The 22,822-nt window shown below is 39.5% G+C and overlaps 1 protein-coding gene across 6 annotated transcripts in view; it reads right to left on the bottom strand.

Annotated features, from left to right (window-relative positions):
- CRPPA (CDP-L-ribitol pyrophosphorylase A) overlaps positions 1–22,822 on the bottom strand; it is a 468,932-nt gene that overhangs the window by 348,381 nt on the left and 97,729 nt on the right. For all 6 annotated transcript variants that reach the window (XM_070369770.1, XM_070369771.1, XM_070369768.1 and 3 more), the window contains 2 exons: positions 11,711–11,815; positions 7,514–7,559 (listed from right to left, as the gene is read on the bottom strand). In XM_070369770.1, coding sequence (XP_070225871.1) covers positions 7,514–7,559; positions 11,711–11,815 — 151 coding nt within the window. The remainder of the gene's footprint in view (positions 1–7,513; positions 7,560–11,710; positions 11,816–22,822) is intronic.

The raw sequence follows: 22,822 nt of genomic DNA, 5'->3' as shown, positions 1-22,822 counted from the left end.
ACAGTTAAGGGAGGAGGCAGGCAGCAAGGAGAAGCAGTCACCAAGTCATGACTACAGGACAAGTGGACAACAGGGACAGTAAATACGGACTGGCGAAGGAAAACACAGAGACCCATGCTGAAAGGTCGAAATGGGCTCCTCAAAGTCAGCTTTCTTGTCAACTGTGTATGTTTTACCTGGAGAACAATGGTATGTAGGCAGACTTTTTTAAAAGACATTTTATATCAGATGTTAACCACATTTTTAAATGAGTCACTGAATTCAAATGAAGTTTCCTACCTTGCTTCTAAAAATAAAGAGCAGACGTGTGACATCTTATCTCTTGCACATTTTCACATGCAAGGATATTACTTTTTTCCAAGTAAATGATGCAATACTTTTCAAAGTATATATTCTTTCTTAATTAAGAGAAGTAAATCTAAAGGAAATGCAATTTTCTAAGGCTAGTGACTCATCAGGATATATATAAAATGCATTGTATTGTTAATTAAAACACAAATATCATGTTTTCATTTTTTATTACTTTTTTCCTACCTACATCAGAGTTAAGCATAACTGCCTGGCTTTTGTCTGTTATCAAGTCTTATTTAGCTAGTCACTTAATACCTCATTGTGACCTTAGATTTTGAATATGACAGATTTACTTGCTTATGCTTGAATAAGCCAGAGCTTGACTGTGAAGAAAGCTGAACACCTAAGAATTGATGCATTTGAACTATGGTGTTGGAGAAGACTCTTGAGAGTCCCTTGGACTGCAAGGAGATCCAACCAGTCCATTCAGAAGGAGATCAGTCCTGGGTGTTCTTTGGAAGGAATGATGCTAAAGCTGAAACTCCAGTACTTTGGCCACCTCATGCGAAGAGTTAACTCATTGCAAAAGACTGTGATGCTGGGAGGGATTGGGGGCAGGAGGAGAAGGGGACGACAGAGGATGAGATGGTTGGATGGCATCACCGACTCGCTGGACATGAGTTTGAGTAAACTCCAGGAGTTGGTGATGGACAGGGAGGCCTGGCGTGCTGCAATTCATGGGGTTGCAAAGAGTCGGACATGACTGAGTGACTGAACTGAACTGAATAACAAATTAAGGAAATTATAAAGTTAAACAAAAAAGCAAACTTCACTTTATCTAATCTCCACCCAAATATTAATTTTCCAACTTACATTTTTTCCAGTAAATTCAAAGGAAAACAAACTGCTATTAAATCATACTGCAGACTTCTTGTTCTTGCTAATTAAAGCTTGACGCCAATGCCCTTACAGATTCATGTAAGATACAGTCAGTACTATTCAAGACAGTAAGGAACAAACAGTGAATTATTTACAAAGTAGTTATGGTATTAATGTGAAAATTTGGAAAATTAAATACCATTGTCAAAAGCCAGACACATCAAAAATTACACTTTCCATGTAAATCTTAGTTGTCATTTTGCATTATCCAAAAAGCATGGTTAATAATAAAATGGCATCATCACTGACTAGTGAGAAAAACCTGATGAGGATGTACCACAGATGTACAAAACTGAAGTACTTTGCAATATGCTTGAAAAGACTTGAAAGTAACTATGTACTTGAAATGTCATTATTTTAAATGAAAATAATAAAGAATCACTTAAAAACAAAAACATTAGTTTCTCCATATAAAGCACACGTGACACTATGCGTTTTCCTAAGCTCAGTAACACTGAATCAGTTTTATTCACATGTAATTTGATTCTATTCCTTTCAGCACCAGAGCCAACTTAAAAGTATATTTAGCTACTTTCAATCAGTTCAGTTCAGTCGCTCAGTCATGTCCGACTCTTTGCGACCCCATGAATCGCAGCACGCCAGGCCTCCCTGTCCATCACCAAATCCCAGAGTTCACTCAGACTCACATCCATCGAGGCAGTGATGCCATCCAGCCTTCTCATTCTCTGTCGTCCCTTTCTCCTCCTGCCCCCAATCCCTCACAGCATCAGAGTCTTTTCCAATGAGTCAACTCTGCGCATGAGGTGGCCAAAGGATTGGAATTTCAGCTTTAGCATCATTCCTTCCAAAGAAATCCCAGGGCTGATCTCCTTCAGAATGGACTGGTTGGATCTCCTTGCAGTCCAAGGGACTCTCAAGAGTCTTCTCCAACACCACAGTTCAAAAGCATCAATTCTTCGGCGCTCAGCCTCCTTCACAGTCCAACTCTCACATCCATACATGACCACAGGAAAAACCAGAGCCTTGACTAGACGGACCACTGTTAGCAAAGTAATGTCTCTGCTTTTTAATATGCTGTCTAGGTTGGTCACAAACTTTCCTTCCAAGGAGTAAGCGTCTTTTAATTTCATGGCTGCAGTCACCATCTGCAGTGATTTGGGAGCCCAAAAAAATAAAGTCTGACACTGTTTCCACTGTTTCCCCATCTATTTCCCATGAAGTGATGGGACCGGATGCCATGATCTTCATTTTCTGAATGTTGAGCTTTAAGCCAACTTTTTCACTCTCCTCTTTCACTTTCATCAAGAGGCTTTTTAGGTCCTCTTCACTTTCTGCCATAAGGGTGATGTTATCTGCATATATAAGGTTATTGATATTTCTCCCAGCAATCTTGATTCTAGTTTGTGCTTCTTCCAGCCCAGCGTTTCTCATGATGTACTCTGCATATAAGTTAAATAAGCAGGGTGACAATATACAGCCTTGACGTACTCCTTTTCCTATTTGGAACCAGTCTGTTGTTCCATGTCCAGTTCTAACTGTTGCTTCCTGACCTGCATACAGATTTCTCAAGAGGCAGGTCAGGTGGTCTGATATTCCCATCTCTTTCAGAATTTTCCACAGTTTATTGTGATCCACACAGTCAAAGGCTTTGGCATAGTCAATAAAGCAGAAATAGATGTTTTTCTGGAACTCTCTTGCTTTTTCCATGATCCAGTGGATGTTCTAAGTAAAAAAGAGTTCAATTTCTTGCCAGCTTGTATGATTTCTTTAAAAAACTGTATGAAACATAAAAAAGCAGGCATATGGGGATTTGTAGCTGATTGTGCATAAATACTTGACATTGAAAGAAATCACCTGGATCAATGATATTAAAAATAAAAATCTATTTTCAGAATAAAGTCTAAATTTCTGAATGAAAAGGAGATACTGTAATTCCAAAAAATCAAGTTCCTTTCAAATACAGTGCTTAGCAAATGGAAAGCATTATATAACTTGGAAAAGATGTGAATTTTATAGATATTAATATTAATGTTCATAAAAATATGAATATTACTATTTAAAGTAATATTAACTAAAGCCCATTAAAAATTAAATGATTATCAATTTTACCTATTCTTTCCACTTTTATATAAAACACCATAAGGCCTCTTTATAGCACTAGCTTATTTGGGTTTATATAATCATAATCAGGAGAGAACAAAACACAATTATTTTTAAAATACTCCAGCCACAAAATTAAAAAATATTAAAAGATGAGATCAAGGATGATGGTAGAAAATAAATGCAATATTTTAGTTAGAAATCCCTTGCTGCTAAGTCACTTCAGTCGTGTCCGACTCTGTGCGACCCCATAGATGGCAGCCCACCAGGCTCCCCCGTCCCCAGGATTCTCTAGGCAAGAACACTGGAGTGGGTTGCCATTTCCTTCTCCAATGCATCAAAGTGAAAAGTGAAAGGGAAGTCGCTGAGTCGTGTCCGACTCTTCATGACCCCATGGACTACAGCCCACCAGGCTCCTCCATCCATGGGATTTTCCAGGCAAGAGTACTGGAGTGGGGTGCCATTGGGGCTTTCCATCCTAGAAAATTTTAGCATATTGAAACTTTTACCATGATATGGTCAGTCTATTCAATCAAATTTAGGTTTGGGACTATTTGACTGATATATGCAAATGTAGATAAAGTATGTTACTGCTGTAATCACTTTAATAGTCTGAGTAGGTCTGAGCAGGTAGAGCAGGCTTGGGTGGGCTCAGCCAGCTTGTGTGACAAAAGTACAATATCTCTTTAAATGGCTGTTTACAAACTTATCAGTCAATCTACCTATTAACCACATTAATCCCTAGAAAAGTTTATATTTTAAATTTCACACACAATAGAACCCTAAGAGAGTTAAAATTAAAGAACAATGACCAAATCCAATTCTATACCTCAGAAGGAGTATCAAAAATGCTTTGCTTTGAATAAAAGTAAATTTGTGATTCACTATACATTTTTCAATGCTATGTTGTCAAAGACTGTAAAAGAAATGTGAGAGTACTACTTATATATGTTTCTTATTATTGAACAGTTCACTATAAATGGAAATCCATATAAATACACTGATGGTAAAATAAATTAAGCTTAAAAAAAAACTTCTCTAATAACATAAAATAAGTCAGATTCTGAGACTTGCTATAAATCACAATTTGAAGATTTCAGTAAATCTCTAAATTATCTGTTTACATACAGACAGATTAATTTCTCTGAGAATTGTCATTCAATTGTTAAGTCGGGTCTGACTCTTTGTGGCTCCATGGACTGCAGCATGCCAGGCTTCCCTGTCCTTCACTATCTCCCTGAGTTTGCTCAAACTCATGTCCATTGAGTCAGTGATGCCATCCAACCATCTCATCCTCTGTCATCCCCTTCTCCTACCCTCAATTTTTCCCAAGATTAGGGTCTTTTCCAATGAATCGGCTCTTTGCATCAGGTGGCCAAAGTATTGAAGCTTCAGCATCAGTCCTTCCAATGAATATTCAGGGTTGATTTCCTTTAGGATAGGCTAGTGTGATCCTCTTGCTGTCCAAGGGACTCTCAAGAGTCTTCAACACCACAATTCAAAATCATCAATTCTTTGGTGCTCAGCTTTCTTTATGGTCAAACTTTCACATTGATACATGGCTACTGGAAAAACCATAGCTTTGACTAGACAGATCTTTGTCAGTAAGGTGATGTCTCTGTTTTTGAATATGCTGTCTAGGTTTGTCATAGCTTTCCTTCCAAGAAGTAAGTGTCTTTTAATTTCATGGCTGCAGTCACTATCTTCAGTGATTCTGGAGCCCAAGAAAATAAAATCTGTCAGTGCTTCCACTTTCCCCCTTCTATTTGCATGAAGTGTTGGCCACCTGATGCAAAGAGCTGACTTATTTGAAAAGACCCTGATGCTGGGAAAGATTGAGGGCAGGAGGAGAAGGGGACGACAGAGGATGAGATGGTTGGATGGCATCACCAACTCAATGGACATGGGTTTGGGTGGACTCCGGGAGCTGGTGACAGACAGGGAGGCCTGGCGTGCTGTGGTTCATGAGATCACAAAGAGTCGGACATGACCGAGCGACCGAACTGAACTGAACTGAACTGATGGGGCCAGATGCCATGATCTTAGTTTTTGAATGTTGAGTTTTAAGTCAGCTTTTTCACTCTCCTCTTTCACCCTCATCAAGAGGCTCTTTAGTTCTTCCTCACTTCTACCATTAAGGTGGTATTATCTGCATATCTGACATTATGGATACTTCTCCCTGCAATCTTGATTCCTGCTTGTGACTCATCCAGCCTGGCATTTTGCATGGTGTACTCTGAATATAAGTTAAATAAGCAGGGTAATAATATATAGCCTTAACGTACTCCCTTCCGAATTCTGAACCAGTCCATCGTTCCATGTCTGGTTCTAACTGTTGCTTTATGACCGCATACAGGTTTCTCAGGAGACAAGTAAGGTGGAAAAGTAGAATACTAGAACATGTTAACTAAATAAAACAATTTCTCTCTGCAAACAATTTCCAAAACTAAAGCCCCTGTGATTATACTTAAAATGTAGGCTTTTACATGATAAAGCCTACTCTTGACATTAATAATATATAGGCAAAGTATTGAAATGTGTTGAATCCTCACTGAACCATTTACTAACTTCTTGCAAAATAGATCAGTTCCATTTTACCTAGGTACTAGAGATAAGACTTTACAAAGAAACCAAACTAAGTTTTTAATTTCCTTCTGTTGAGAACATAACCAACTACATCACGGTTTAGGCATCTTCTCCAGAGTCATGTTTATACATTGCCTGACTCATATGTAAATATGTGTCAACATTTTGATTTATAGCTATAGATCATCTGTTTGCATACACACAGATGCCCAAATCATTACATTAATAGTTTGAAACACAATACTGTCAAAGCACAAAAAAATATAAAGATAAAATACAAATACAGAATGTCACACACAGAGAAGAGATTTCAGTTTTCTGAATGTGAAGCCAGATGATTGCTGAACAGGCTTTGCATAAAATAAGATTTTTTAAAAAATGTTGCATTCACAATTCCCACTCAGTGTTTTTTTTTTTTTTTTCAACTTCAATCAAGGTCACATCTCAGTCAGTATCTGAGTACATCATTCTGTCCTTAATCTAGTTTTGAAGGAGTAAATTACAAACAGATTGTAAAGTACCACACTTGCTTCAGTACTGGGGGCGGGCCCCTCTGATTTTGGCTAGGACCGTATACACACATACACAGCAACAACAACAGTGCTGTCCAGAGACAACTGATGGTCACAGCGGGGAAGGGAGGGAGGGCAGAGTGCCGCCAGCGCCTATGAAGTAGAGATCATGCAACTACTATGATGCCAAACACAGATCCCTGAACAAAGAAGGACCCAGCCCAAAATGCCAATAATGCCAAGGTTCAGAAATTGTGATGGAAACTGTGGAGGCTGCAAAAATACAGAATGAACACATCTCGTGCATCATCATTTCATTCCTAGCACAGTGTCAAGCACATTTAATAAATATTTATTGATTATGAAATAAACCACTTCTGTGCAGTTGAGCTACGAGAGATTAAAAAAATGAGACAAGGATTATTATATATATAATACCTAAAATCACAAAGCAAAATCAAAGTCATTGTCAAAACTAAAAGGAACTAAAGATCATTCAGACCAATTTCTCTTTTTCAGAAAAAATTTTTTCAGGCAAAAGATGCTGTCTAATGTAACGTGTTGGCAAGTGTTGAGAGGAAATAGTTTTCTGAATAAAAACAAAATACATTTACAAATCAAAATGTCAGTTTTCACTTCTAAAATGTCAATGTCACCTACTTTTTTCAGATTAATAAAATATTTCCTTCATAAAAGTTAAACCAATGTAACATAAAGCATGTATGATAGTCGCTCAGTCATGTCCGACTCTGTGACCCCACGGACTGCCGCCCGCCAGACTCCTCTGTCTATGGAATTCTCCAGGCAAGAATACTGGGGAGGGTTGTCATTTCCTTCTCAGGGGATCTTCCCAACCCAGGGACTGAACCCAGGTCTCCCACATCGCAGGCAGATTCTTTACTGTTTGATTACCAGGGAAGCCCCAACATAAGTCATAATAAGTGATATTTCAAAGCAGGAAATAAAATAAAGGTAATTATTTTTCAAAAAACCCAAATCACAGACCTCCCTGGTCTACAAGATTTATATTTCTGAGAAGTCAGGGCTTTAAAATGTCATGAGAAATTCTGAACTGGCTTACAGTTTTGAAACACAGGAACTGACAGTCACAAGGCCAAACATACCCTTAATAATCGATTCAGCTGCATACAGATCTCGTTTGTAGGTCACCTAGAGAACAGATAAACTTCATTAGATTTAACAGAGAAGAAAGGAATGTTAAAGCAATAAAATAATGCCCCCAAGGAAATTCTTGATTTTGGAGAAACCATAAACACACAACACTGACAAGTTTTAAATTATAACAACATCAGTTTATTCAGAAAAAAATATATTTTACTTCTACAAATGCTTGAAAATCTGTTTTTAAATCTTTGAGTAAATTGTTGTGTGGCAGTTGTTACCAAAGTCTTATTAATATAAGCATCATATCAAAGAAAATGTGGTAGCATTTACATACAAGTATTAGAATTATTATTTAATGGGTTTTTTGTGGGAGGAAATAAGGAAAAGAATATATTTGAAAATTACCAAATTGCATGTTCAGTTGAAATGAGATGATTCTCAAAGACCAGTTCACAGTGAGGGTCTTCTGAATTGAGTTTATCTGTGTACCCTCAGATAAGGCTCACCTTTTTAATATTTTTACTAATGCATGACTGACTGACAGCCTGGAGGCTACCATCATGAATGTCAGAACAATCGTGATCTTTGCTTAAGAACATACAGCCTCTTTGCAGTTATAACCTGTTCCTTGTTATATAACCTGCCACGGTCCTACAGCAGATAGTTCTCAGACCACACGCAGTGAGCTCAGGAACAGAACATGTCAGATGCATTGCACTGTAGAACTGCTTTTCCTTCACCACAGAACTCAAGAAGAGAGTAAATAATAAAATCTATTAGTAAGTACTCTAAGGTCTTAGGAGCTTATCATTCAAGCGCTCAGATGATTATGATGCCAGTGTCTCAAAACCCGCTTTGAGAAATAATTAATACCTTTCCATATCAATAATTTGGACAATTTTTCTCCAGATTATCTCCGAACTAAACTTGTGCAAAAACTGTTCAGCTAAGTGGTTCACGGCACTTCCACCCAAATAGGTTTCCCTGCTATGCCTAGATCCCGGCAGGTAAACCACCCTGGCCCAAAATCTATATCTTACAACTCAGAACTAATGTAGTAGCTGACTTGGATGACAAATGGAACTTTTCTCAAGCAGTCAACCAATCTATTAAAATCAAGTATGACATTGTTAAATTACCCCTAAAACAAGCAATGCCAACCAAAACCAGTACTACAGTTACTGATCCAAAATATAGCTGTATCATCTGGGGGAAAAAAAAAGTAGTAAACAGACACTTAAAGCTTCAGACTCTGCATTTTACCAAATGAAAGACTGCATTGATCTCATTCGCTCATGTAATAAATATATCTCAAATACCGCCACATCATAGGTCCTGTTCTAACGGCTGCAATAGAGCAATGAACACAGTGAGCAAAACTCAACCTGCAGAATCAACGTTTTAGAGATACACTTCTCTTAGAAGAAGTGAATAAAATATATTTGTTTCCATGAAAACCCAAAGTTAACTAGACAGCTGAAATCAGCACTCAATATTTGCAATTTAGATGAGAAAAGGCTTTTATTCCCTTTAACTGTCTGCTATGTAAGGTAAACTCAAAACAGTAATTAACGGAAAGATGCCTAATTACTATAGCTGATTTTTCATTCCTTCCCGCTTTCTTTGAGGAATATAACTGCATTCCAAATTTACACAGAATAATTGTGAAAGTGCTTTATTCTTTTTTTCAAATAAATCTATCTTAACAATGGGGTTTTTTAAATAAAGAAAATTTGGTCTCAAATACTAAAATGACTTTTCTAGCATACTTGCAAAACAACGCTTATGCATTGAAATCAGCCTTAAAAATAAAATATATGTATTACTACCCAAAGGTCCTTGGGTACTACACTAATATTCAAAAAGAAACTATATAACGAAAGACAGTTAACGTTCTTTTTTTTTTTTTGGCTGCACTGCAAGGCTTGCAGGATCTTAGTTCCTCAATTAGGGATTGAACCTGCACCCTCAGCAGTGAAAGTGGTGTGGAGTCCTAACCACAAGACTGCCAGCAAATTCCCCTAAAATTTGAATTTTTTTTTTTTTGGTCTACATTTTCCTATTGGCTATCAGCTCAGTTGCTCAGTCATGTCCAATTCTTTGCAACCCCAGGGACTGCAGCACACCAGGCTTCCCTGTCCATCACCAACTCCCAGAGCTTGCTCAAACTCAGGTCCACTCAATCAGTGATGCCATCCAACCATCTCATGATCTGTCACCCCCTCCTCCTTCGGCCCTCAGTCTTCCCCATCATCAGGGTCGTTTCTAATGAGTCACTTCTAGTGGGGAGCGGGACACAATTCAACCCCCAGCACCACATGTGAAATGACTCAGCAAGGGAATGAAGAGAAGCACTTGGAAAGGCCAGCTTCCACTCAGCGCACTGACATTTGTCGCACATACAACGGAAGCAAGCTCCAAGGTGTGAGGACTAAAACCGTGCTCTGTGTTGCTGGTGGAAGCAGTGAAATTTGAGATTTAATGCAAAAGGCACTGAAGTATATCTATGGAGTTCAAGTGGAAAATTCAAAGAGCTTTCTTTCTACCTGAAGACCTGAGGGTGCTTCACACATTTAAAGAAGGCTCAGAATACCCATGAGAAACAGATAATAACACAGCCCCCTCAAAAAAAATGAGCAAAGAAGCCAGAGGGTGTTGACATGTTAGTAGCAATAAATGTCTTGAGGTTTCATTTATTTATTTTTAACATAGCCTGTAAATTAAGTTTAGCAGATCTGTAGTGATGTGAGTCAGAGAAGGCAATGGCACCCCACTCCAGCAGTCTTGCCTGGAAAATCCCATGGATGGAGGAGCCTGGTAGGCTGCAGTCCATGGGGTTGCTAAGAGTCAGACACAACTGAGCGACTTCACTTTCACTTTCATGCACTGGAGAAGGAAATGGCAGCCCACTCCAGTGTTCTTGCCTGGAGAATCCCAGGGACGGGGGAGCCTGGTGGGCTGCCGTCCACGGGGTCGCACAGAGTCGGACACGACTGAAGTGACTTAGCATAGCATAGTGATGTGAGTCAGGATCTTTCACAAAACACCTAATTGGTAATTACCCTAATCCTCCCAATGAATATGTTTATCACCATCTGTCATATATAGATAAAAAATAAACAAAAAGAATAAAATATTGACCTGATGGATTAGTGACATTTGGAAACTCTTAAAAGAGCAATAATACTGCATTAATTTTCTCTACCAGGCAATAAATCAGGCATGTCAATATCCTGTAATCTTGTAACAATTTAAATAGTATGAGACAATCTTAGCACGTAGCAAGGCCCATCACATGATTGTACAAAATACCTAACACATAAGGCTTCTTTTTGTTTTTATGTCAATGAAGAAATATGCTTTTGGATTCATATTAGCTCAGAATTAGGATGAATGTTTACTAGCCAGATTTAGATGGATGCTTTATAAAGATTTCATCCAATATTTCCAAAGGAGCAGTACTTATTCAAAATTATGATATGACCCTACAATTCTATTTCAGAATACACTGTTCAGTTTACCCCATTTCTACCCAATGAAACACAGGAGAGTCACGCTGTAAAGCACTCCAGCCTCAACAGGAACATGCAGTATGATAATGCTACAACCACTTGATTCCTCCTAAAGAAAGAAGTCTGTCATGAAATCAGTCAAGCCTGACCACGGGAAAGAGCACAATGCCTCTTGGAGGTGGTGAGTTCTTCCAGGCACCAAGCCTACTGGGTCAAAACTACTGCAGATATGTGTTTCAATAACACATTAAGTTGGAGCTACCATCCGAGGGACTGAAAGGAAATGTTGTTGCTGTGAGAAGCAGAGTGGTGCCCTCAATCCAGCTGAGAGCAAGGCTACACAGAAAAACATTACACACCAAGAACATACACAAAAATTGTGAACAAAACAATCTTACTGGCTAAATGGGACCTGTTTGAGTAAACTATCCCAACATGAATTTTCTTGCAACCGAGCAACAGAAATGATACCATAATTCGATGGATCAGAAAACCCACTGAGACTCTTAACACCTTTAATGTATATGTACACACATACTTTTATTCCTGGAAATACTGTTCCGATATGAAGCCCAATGTTTTTAGACTTCTCTATTTTCTAAAGCACCTGGAAAGTGTCAGTACTTGCAGAGCATATCTTCAGGAATGACACATCAATACAGAGCTAAGCACCAACTTCCTTACCTTCCAGAGGTCAGGGGATCCTTCCACAAGTTTTGCTTTGATATGACTGTATTTTAGAGCCAAATGCAAACACTCAGTTCCAAATTCCAAGTCATAGTCACTACACTGGGTAGGAAGAAAAAAGAATTAAGAAGTTAAAATATAATATTAAATAATCTTTCAATTTCATAATCAACTACATCTAGAAAAGAACCCAGAGAATTCACGAACTCTTTAATTAGCCACTGATTAATCAAGTTAAATTAATCTTCTTCATGCCCTAAAAGCCAAATGAAACCAATAGAAAATAGAAATATTGCAATCATGTTTTTAACTTCCTAAAGAGTTTCAATGAAAGTTGCTCAGTCATTTCTGACTCTTTGAGACCTCATAGACTGTAGCACGCCGGGCTCCCCTGTCCATTGGAAGCTCCAGGCAAGAATACTGGAGTGGGTAGCCATTCCCTTCTCCAAGGGATCTCCCCAACCCAAAGATTGAACCTGGGTCTCCAACTTTGCAGGAAGATTCTTTACCATTTGAGCTCAGGTGTCAGATAAATACAATACTTTATTTCCTTTGCTCAAAAACTACATTTCCAAACATGTTTGTAAAATGCTTAAAGGTATGACTGAGGATTACCATATCAGAACTTAATTTAACAAATATTCAGTTCAGTCGCTCAGTTGTGTCCAACTCTTTGCGATCCCATGAATCGCAGCACGCCAGGCCTCTCTGTCCATCACCAACTCCCAGAGTTTACTAAAACTCATATCTATCAAGTCAGTGATGCCACCCAGCAATCTAATTCTCTGTTGTCCCCTTGTCCTCCTGCCCCCAAGCCCTCCCAGCACCAGAGTCTTTTCCAATGAGTCAACTCTTCACATGAGGTGGCCAAAGTACTGGAGTTTCAGCTTTTCAGCATCATTCCTTCCAAAGAACAACCAGCACTGATCTCTTTTAGGATGGACTGATTGGATCTCCTTGCAGTCCAAGGGACTCTCAAGAGTCTTCTCCAACACCACAGTTCAAAAGCATCAATTCTTCGGTGCTCAGCCTTCTTCACAGTCCAAGTCTCACATCCATACATGACCACAGGAAAAACCATAGCCTTGACTAGACGAACCTTTGTTGGCAACGTAACGTCTCTGCTTTTCAATATGCTATCTAGGTTGGTCATAACTTTCCTTCCAAGGAGTAAGCGTCCTCTAATTTCATGGCTGCAGTCACCATTTGTAGTGATTTTGGAGCCCAGAAAAATAAAGTCTGACACTGTTTCCACTGTTTCCCCATCTATTTGCCATGAAGTGATGGGACCAGATGCCATGATCTTAGTTTTCTGAATGTTGAGCTTTAAGCCGACTTTTTCACTCTCCTCTTTCACTTTCATCAAGAGGCTTTTTAGTTGCTCTTCACTTTCTGCCATAAGGGTGGTGTCATCTGCATATCTGAGGTTATTGATATTTCTCCTAGCAATCTTGATTCCAGCTTGTGCTTCTTCCAGTCCAGCGTTTCTCATGATGTACTCTGCATATAAGTTAAATAAGCAGGGTGACAATATACAGCCTTGACACACTCCTTTTCCTATTTGGAACCAGTCTGTTGTTCCATGTCCAGTTTTAACTGTTGCTTCCTGACCTGCATATAGGTTTCTCAAGAGACAGGTCCAGTGGTCTGGTATGCCCATCTCTTTCAGAATTTTCCACAGTTTATTGCGATCCACACAGTCAAAGGCTTTGGCATTGTCAATAAAGCAGAAATAGATGTTTTTCTGGAATTCTCTGGCTTTTTCGACGATCCGGCAGATGTTGGAAATTTGATCTCTGGTTCCTCTGCCTTTTCTAAAACCAGCTTGAACATCAGGAAGTTCACAGTTCACATACTGCTGAAGCATGGCTTGGAGAATTTTGAGCATTACTTTACTAGTGTGTGAGATGAGTGCAATTGTGCGGTAGTTTGAGCGTTCTTTGGCATTGCCTTTCTTTGGGATTGGAATGAAAACTGACCTTTTCCAGTCCTGTGGCTACTGCTGAGTATTCCAAATTTGCTGGCATATTGAGTGCAGCACTTTCACAGCATCATCTTTCAGGATTTGAAATACCTCAACTGGAATTCCATCACCTCCACTAGCTTTGTTTGTAGTGATGCTTCCTAAGGCCCACTTGACTTCACATTCCAGGATGTCTGACTCTAGTTGAGTGAGCACACCATTGTGGTTATCTGGGTCGTGAAGATCTTTTTTGTACAGTTCTTCTGTGTATTCTTGTCACCTCTTCTTAATATCTTCTGCTTCTGTTAGGTCCATACCATTTCTGTCCTTTATCAAGCCTATCTTTGCATGAAATGTTCCCTTGGTATATCTAATTTTCTTGAAGAGATCTCTAGTCTTTCCCATTCTGTTGTTTTCCTCTATTTCTTTGCACTGGTTGTTGAGGAAGGCTTTCTTATCTCTTCTTGCTATTCTTTGGAACTCTGAATTCAGATGCTCATATCTTTCCTTTTCTTTGCTTTTCGCTTCTTTTCACAGCTATCTGTAAGGCCTCCCCAGACAGCCATTTTGCTTTTTTTGCATTTTTTTCCCATGGGGATGGTCTTGATCCCTGTCTCCTATACAATGTCATGAACCTAACAAATATACCTATCCATAAAACCCCAAATCTCTTATATTTATACCAAAACACTGGCAGGTCACAGCTTTCTTATTGATATTTTAAATAACAACAGATCTTTTTAGATGATATATTTTGATTCTGAACATGGTACTGTATCAGTCTTCCATTATGAGAAAAAAAGAAAAGTGAACGCCTATCAAATTTAGTAAAATACAAATAATATTTTTTAACATTTTAGGCAGAACCATCCAAATGACCAACATAACGCAATTAAATAATGGTCACTGGGTATCTATCATGTCCAAGGTTTCTTTTAAGTACCAGCATATAAAGATAAATGAGACATGTTTTGTGTCCTCAAGGAACTCAGGTTTAAAAGAGGAAGCCGATCTATAACAAATATTTTGTAACAGAATGTGATAGATGGAGCATTAGCAGAAGATTTACAAGTAGACCAGGAAATACAGTATTTAATTCTACGTAAGGGTACTAGGGAAGCCCCGTTAGAGGAAATGGTCTCTCGTCTCTTTCTAAAGACTGAATCGGGACTTCCCTGGTGGTTCACTGGCTAAGACTCCACACTCCCAATGCAGGTGCGCTGAGCTCAATCCCTGGGCAGGGAACTAGATCCCACATACTGCAACTAAGACTTGGCACAGATAAATAAATACAGATTTTTTAAAAATAAAATAAAGACTGAATAAAACTCAAGGATAGGAATACTTTTCAGGCAAAAACTGCCCAACAAAGATACAGAAATTGTGGACATCTGCTGGATTTGCATTTTACCAACAGCACAACCATGACTTACCTGGTGGTTCAGATAGTAAAGAATCTGCCTGCAATGCAGGAGACCAGGGCTCAATCCCTACTTTGGGAGATCCCCTGGAGAAGGAAAAAGGAACCCACTCTAGTATTCATGCCTGGAGAATCCCACGTTCAGAGGAAATTGGCGGACTACAGTCCATGGGGTCACAAAGAGTCGGACATGACTGAGCAAATAACACACACACACAAGAGCATATCCATTTAAGAGAGACTGCAGGAAGGCAATAAATATGAATATGACATTTAGAACAGTTGCCAATCTTTATTGGAAATTACAAACCCTACATTTTAATGATTTGTGAAGTTAATATGACAAAATATATAACCAGCAAGTATATATCAGTTCAGTTCAGTTCAGTTGCTCAGTAGTGTCCGACTCTTTGCAACCCCATGAATCGCAGCACGCCAGGCCTCCCTGTCCATCACCGACTCCCAGAGTTTACTCAGACTCACGTCCATCGAGTCAATGATGCCATCCAGTGAGTCAGTGATGCCATCCAGCGAATAGAGTCCCAAATTAACGAGAACTATTTCAGTTTAAACCTCTATTCTTATAAACAACATAACATGACATTTTTAAGAAATGTCATGATATGTCCAATATACTATATAACATGACATTGAAGAAATCTAATTTCATCTTTAATATAGTATTATCAACACTTCAGTTCAGTTCAGTAGCTCAGTCATGTCGAACTCTTTGTGACCCCATGGACTGAAACATGCCAGGCTTCCCCATCCATCACAAACTCCCAGAGCTTACCCAAACTCATGTCCATCTGTCGGTAATGTCATCCAACCATCTCATCCTCTGTCATCCCCTTCTCCTCCCACCTTCAATTTTTCCCAGCATCAGGGTCCTTTCCAATGAGTCAGTTCTCCCCATTAAGTGGCCAAAGTATTGCAGTTTCAGCTTCAGCATCATCCTTCCAAAGAATATTCAGGACTGATTTCCTTTAGGATGGACTGGTTGGATTACCTTGCAGTCCAAAGGACTCTCAAGAGTCTTCTCCAACACCACAGTTCAAAAGCATCAATTTTTCAGCACTCAGCTTTCTTTATAGTCCAACTCTCACATCCTTACATGACTACTGGAAAAACCATAGCTTTGACTAGACAGACCTTTGTTGGCAAAGCAATGTCTCTGCTTTTTAATATGCTGTCTAGGTTGGTCATAACTTTCCTTCCAAAGAGCAAGGGTCTTTTAATTTCATGGCTGCAGTCATCATCTGCAGTGATTTTGGAGCCCCAAAAAATAAAGTCTGTCACTGTTTCCATTGTTTCCCCATCTATTTGCCATGACGTGATGGAACTGGATGCCATGATCTTAGTTTTCTGAATGTTTAGTTTTAAGCCAAGTTTCTCACTCTCCTCTTTCACTTTCATCAAGAGGATTTTTAGTTCTTCTTCACTTTCTGCCATAAGGGTGGTGTCATCTGCATATCTGAGGTTATTGATATTTCTCCCTGCATCTTGATTCCAGTTTGTGCTTCATCCAGCACAGCATTTCTCATGATGTACTCTGCATATAAGTTAAATAAGCAGGGTAACAATATACAGCCTTGACGTACTCCTTTCCCAATTTGGACCCCGTCTGTTGTTCCATATCTGGTTTTGTTGTGTCTTGACCTGCATACAGATTTCTCAGGAGGCAGGTCAGGTGGTCTGGTATTTCTATCTCTTGAAGAATTTTCCACAGTTTGTTGTGATCCACACAGTCAAAGGGTTTCACATAGTCAATAAAGCAGATACAGATGTTTTTCTGGAACTCTCTTGCTTTTTCAATGTTCCAACAGATGTTGGAAATTTGATCTTTGGTTCCTCTGCCTTTTCTAAATCCAGCTTGAACATCTGGAAGTTCACAGTTCGTGTACTGTTGAAGCCTGGTTTGGAGAATTTTGAGCACTACTTTGCTAGTGGGTGAGATGAGTGCAATTGGGCAGTAGTTTAAACATTCTTTAGCATTGCCTTTCTTTGGGACTGGAATGAAAATTGACCTTTTCCAGTCCTGTGGCCACTGCTGAGTATTCCAAATTTGCTGGCATATTGAGTGTAGCACTTTCACAGCATCATCTTTTAGGATCTGAAATAGCTCAACTGTAATTCCATCACCCCCAATAGCTTTGTTCATACCGATGCTTCCTAAGGCCCATTTGACTTTGCATTCCAGGATGTCTGGCTCTACGAGAGTGATCACACCATCATGGTTATCTGGGTCATGAAGTTATTTTTATATAGTTCTTCTGTGTATTTTTGCCACCTCTTCCTCATATCTTGTGCTTCTATTAGGTCCATACCATTTCTGTCCTTTATTGTGCCCATCTTTACTTAAAATGTTCCCTTGATATCTCTAATTTTCTTGAAGAGATCTCTAGTCTTTCGCATTCTATTGTTTCCCTCTATTTCTTTGCACTGGTCACTGAGGAAGGCTTTCTTATCTCTCCTTGCTATTCTTTGGAACTCTGCATTCAAATAGATATGTCTTTCCTTTTCTCCTTTGCCTTTAGCTTCCCTTCTTTTCTCAGCTATTTGTAAGGCCTCGTCAGATAACCATTTTGCCTTTTTGAATTTTTTTCTCTTGGGGATGGTCTTGATCACTGCCTCTTGTACAATGTCCCGAACCTCCATCCATAGTTCTTCAGGCACTTTGTCTATCACATATAATCCACTGAATCTATTTGTCACTTCCACTGTATAATCATAAGATATTTGATTTAGGTCATACCTGTAGCTACATACAAATAAATTATGCTTTAGTAAACTTTACCTGTCTCCTGAGAAACCTATATGCAGGTCAGGAAGCAACAGTTAGAACTGGACATGGAACAACAGACTGGTTCCAAATAGGAAAAGGAGTACGTCAAGGCTGAATATTGTCACCCTGCCTATTTAACTTATATGCAGAGTCCATCATGGGAAATGCTTGGTTGGATGAAGCACAAGCTGTAATCAAGACTGCAAGGAGAAATATCAACAACCTCAGATATGCAGATAATACCACTCTAATGTCAGAAAGCAAAGAGGAAATGAAGAGCCTCTCGATGAGGCTGAAAGAGGAGAGTGAAAAACCTGGCCTGAAACTCAACATTCAAAAAAAATTAAATCATGGCATCTGGTCCCATCACTTCATGGCAAGTAGATGGGGGAAAGGTGGAAGAAGTGACACTTGTTATTTTCTTGGGCTCCAAAATCACTGCAGATGGTGACCACAGCCATGGACTTAAAAGAAGCTTGCTCCTTGGGAGGAAAGACATGACAATCCTAGACAGCATGTTAAAAAGCAGAGACATCACTTTGCCAATAAAGGTCCTTATAGTAAAAAGCTATTGTTTTTCCAGTACTCATGTACAGATGTGAAAGTTGGACCATAAAGACGGCTAAGGTAAGTCACTTCAGTCGTGTCTGACTCTGTGCGACCCCATAGACGGCAGCCCACCAGGCTCCTCCGTCCCTGGGATTCTCCAGGCAAGAACACTGGAGTGGGTTGCCATTTCCTTCTCCAAAAGAAGGCTAAGTACTAAAAAATTGATGTTTTTGAATTGTGGTACTGTACAAGACTCTTGAGAGTCCCTTGGACTGCAAGATCAAACCAGTCAATCCTAAAGGAAATCAACCCTGAATATTCATCAGAAGGGTTGTTGCTGACGCTCCAATACTTTGGCCAACTGATGCAAAGGGCTCACACATTGGAAAAGACCCTGATGCTGAAAAAGACTGAAGGCAAAAGAAGAAGGAAGCAGTAGAAGATGGGACGGTTAGATAGCATCACCAACTCAATGCATATGAATCTAAGTAAACTTCAGGAAATTGTGAAGGACAGAGAAGCTTGGCATACTGCAGTCCACGAGGTAGCAAAAAGTTGGACATGACTTAGTGCCTAAACAACAACAAAATCTCCACATTCTATTAATAATTCCAACATCTGCACAATCTCATCTAGTAGTATGCAAGTAAGGCCAATCTACAGTTAAAATAACTATTTTTGGTTAAATCCCAAAGTGAAGTGAAAGTCACTCAGATGGGCTTCCCTGGTGGCTCAGATGGTAAAGAATCTGCCTGCAATGCATGAGACCTGGGTTCAGTCCCTGGGTTGGGAAGGTCCCCTGGAGAAGGGAAAGGCTAACCACTCCAGCATTCTGTCCTAAAGAATTTCATGGACTGTACAGTCCACGGGGTTGCAAAGAATTGGACATGACTGAGTGACTTTCACTTCTCTCTCTCTCTCTCTCTCTCTAAACTCCAAAGAAGACTACCAATAACCCTTTTCCTGCCTCTCTTTCCAGATGCAGAATACTGAACATATTCATGGACAGCCTTAGAAGTGCTCACAAAGTGCATACTGAGAAAAACAGCTTCTTTCTTCCCATCTCAGGAATGAGAAGTACTTGATGCTGTGCTCCTGCCAGTCACATGATGCACCAACCAAGAATGGCAACAGTTTACCAAGTGCAAGAAGTCTTCAGGACTCCAATCAACAGAGCCAGTAGGAAACAAAGGAAATGATGGATCAGATACTTCCAAAGCATACACCAAAACAGAAACTGAGCGATCTTGGCAGAAATACTCTGAATCTGTCATTCACTGTATAGAATAAGTTTACAACTATTTATGGGGTTTGGGGGCTTTCCTGATAGCTCAGTTGGTAAAGAATCCACCTGCAATGCAGCAAACCCCAATTTGATTCCTGGGCTGGGAAGATCCACTGAAAGGATAGGCTGCCCACTCCAGTATTCTTGGGCTTCCCCAGTGCCTCAGATGGTAAAGAATCTGCCTGCAAAGCAGAAGATCTGGGTTCGATCCCTAGGTTGGGAAGATCCCCTGGAGAAGGGAAAGGCTACCCACTCCAGTATTTTGGCCTAGAGAATTACATGGACTGTAGTCCATGGGGTCTCAAAGAGCTGGACACGACTCAGCAACTTTCACTTCAATTATGGGGTTTTGGTAATGTTTTTGCATTAAACCTTACTTCTATGGTTACCTCAAAAAAGTGCATACTTCATGACAAATTAAAATCTGAATTTGTTTCTCAAGAATGTGGATGATGATTTCTACTGCCTAGGATATGAAAAGCTAGCGAAAGTGATGCTCATTTCAAGAACAAAAGAAAAAAGCAGATAAACTACAAAAACAGAACTTTTTCTTGAAACCATCAGAGCTGAGGTCACAGGATAACTGAGTAGCACTAAATCTAAGAAAAGGCATCCTCCTCCAAGAAGTAGAAGATGCCATCACCAGCTCACCTACAGCAGAACACAAAAGGAAGAAACATCAGGTCCCATACAGACAATAAGATAAAATCTCCTAAAAATTTCAACAAACTATAAATACTGAATAGAGGCAATTAGGAGAATATAGAACCTCTGGGAAATACAAACACAACATGAGCTAATACCCCATTCAGACTTTTCTTTAGCAACCCAACTGGGTGCTCATCAAATTCTAAACTCAACGTAATCACTAGACAAATGCTTTATAAGGTAAGAGTAAGAAGTCAATAGGAATAAAAGGGAGTCATAAAATGAAAAATACAAAGGCAGACAGAAAAAAGAAAAGGAACAAAAATAAAGCAACCAGCAAGATGTTAGATTTTAATCAAGTAAGTTCAGTTTGTAAATCATCCTCCTGCAATGCAGGAGACCTGGGTTCAATTCCTGGGTCGGGAAGATCCCCTGGAGAAGGCAATGGCAACACACTCCAGTATTCTTGCCTGGAGAATCCCATCGACAGAGGAGCCTGGTGGGCTACAGTCCATGGGGTCTCAAAGAGTTGGACAAGACTGAGCGACTAAACTACCACCAAATTAATTAAGGTGTAGCTGCACAAAATGTGGACATTATCCAGCATGGGGGCCATAGTGTTATCACTGATCACATGAAAAACACACAAATATGTAGATGCTGAGAATCCTCTGCCTCCCTAAACCAGGAGCTCAAAATAGCATTAATAATATTCTCCTATCAATAACCTCAGATATGCAAATGATACCATCCTTATGGCAGAAAGCAAAGAAGAACTGAAGAGCCTCTTGATGAAAGTGAAAGTGGAGAGTGAAAAAGTTGGCTTAAAGCTCAACATTCAGAAAACTTAGATCATGGCATCTGATCCTATCACTTCATGGCAAATATATGGGGAAACAATGGAAACAGTGACAGACTTTATTTTTGGGGGCTCCAAAATCACTGCAAATGGTGACTGCAGCCATGAAATTAAAAGACCCTTGCTCCTTGCAAGAAAAGTTATGACCAACCTGGACAGCATATTAAAAAGCAGAGACATTACTTTGCCAACAAAGGTCTGTCTAGTCAAAGCTATGGTTTTTCCGGTAGTAATATAAGGATGTGAGAGTTGGACTATAAAGAAAGCTGAGCACTGAAGAATTGACACTTTTGAACTGTGTTGTTGGAGAAGACTCTTTAGAGTCCCTTGGACTGCAAGGATATCCAACCAGTCCATCCTAAAGGAAATCAGTCCTGAATATTCATTGGAAGGACTGATGCTGAAGCTGAAACTCCAATACTTTGGCCACCTGATGCGAAGAACTGACTCTTTTGAAAAGATCCTGATGCTGGGAAAGACTGAAGGCAAGAGGAGAAGGGGAGGACAGAGGATGAGATGGTTGGATGGCATCACCAACTCAATGGTCATGAGTTTGAGTGGACTCCGAGAGTCCACTCCCACACACAGGGAGGCCTGGTGTGCTACAGTCCATGGGGTCGCAAAGAGTTGAACACATCTGAGCAACTGGACTGAGCTGAATATTATCCTCAGGTATAACCCCTTGGCACACTATTTACTGTCCAGCCCAGTCACCTTAGAATGAAATTCACAATCAACAGCCACCCCACCATAAAACTCACAAAGTACAACCAATCACCAACATATACACATGAACAGAAAAGCCACTTATAACTGAAATGCAAGGTAAGACTAACATTAAAGATAAGGTCAAAATGTCAAAAAATGTTTTGGAGAAACTAGAAACTACACAGTCAACAAAGGTTTAACAGTCCCAGAATAATAGTGTTTATACTTGTAAAATAAGTATAATATTCAGAAGGGTAGAAAACAGAAAAACATAATGAGTCAAAGTCCAATATGTTAATAAAAATCAGAAGAACGTAAAGGTCTGGAGAAGCAAACAACCAAATAATTTTTAATTGCAGTAATAAGGAACGAGTCCTCAAATTTAAACAATCTTAAAGAATATAGATGCCAATAGATGAAAACACACCAAATCCAATTAACAAAAACAAAACGTCTCTTGTAAAGAAGCAGGAATCCAAACTGGACAAGACTACTTAACAGCCAACAATGAAAATCAGATAAATAGTGGAAGGGTTTCTTCATAATTTAGAAGATAGTGATTGTCAATATAAAATCAAAAAGCTATATATCCTGTCTGAAGGCAGAATATGGACTTACAGAAACACTGAAAGTCTCAGTAGAATTTTAGTTCCTATGTACTTTTTCAATCTAGGTTTCTTAACAGGCTACTTTTTTTTAAGAGTTTTAGGTTCAGAGCAAAATTGAGCAGAAAGTACAGCTAGTTCCCATATACTGCCATCCCCACATATATATAGGCTCCCTCGCTAACAAAATCGTACACCAGAGCGGTGCACTGAACCTACATACTACTACTACTAAGGCTGACTCTGTGCGACCCCATAGACGGCAGCCCACCAGGCTCCCCGTCCCT

The sequence above is a fragment of the Bos mutus genome, chromosome 4 (assembly GCF_027580195.1).
Source record: "Bos mutus isolate GX-2022 chromosome 4, NWIPB_WYAK_1.1, whole genome shotgun sequence".
In the NCBI taxonomy this organism is placed as follows: Eukaryota; Metazoa; Chordata; class Mammalia; order Artiodactyla; family Bovidae; genus Bos; species Bos mutus.
The sequence above is the reverse complement of the archived record's forward strand: the minus strand, read 5'-3'. Positions and strand labels throughout refer to the sequence as shown.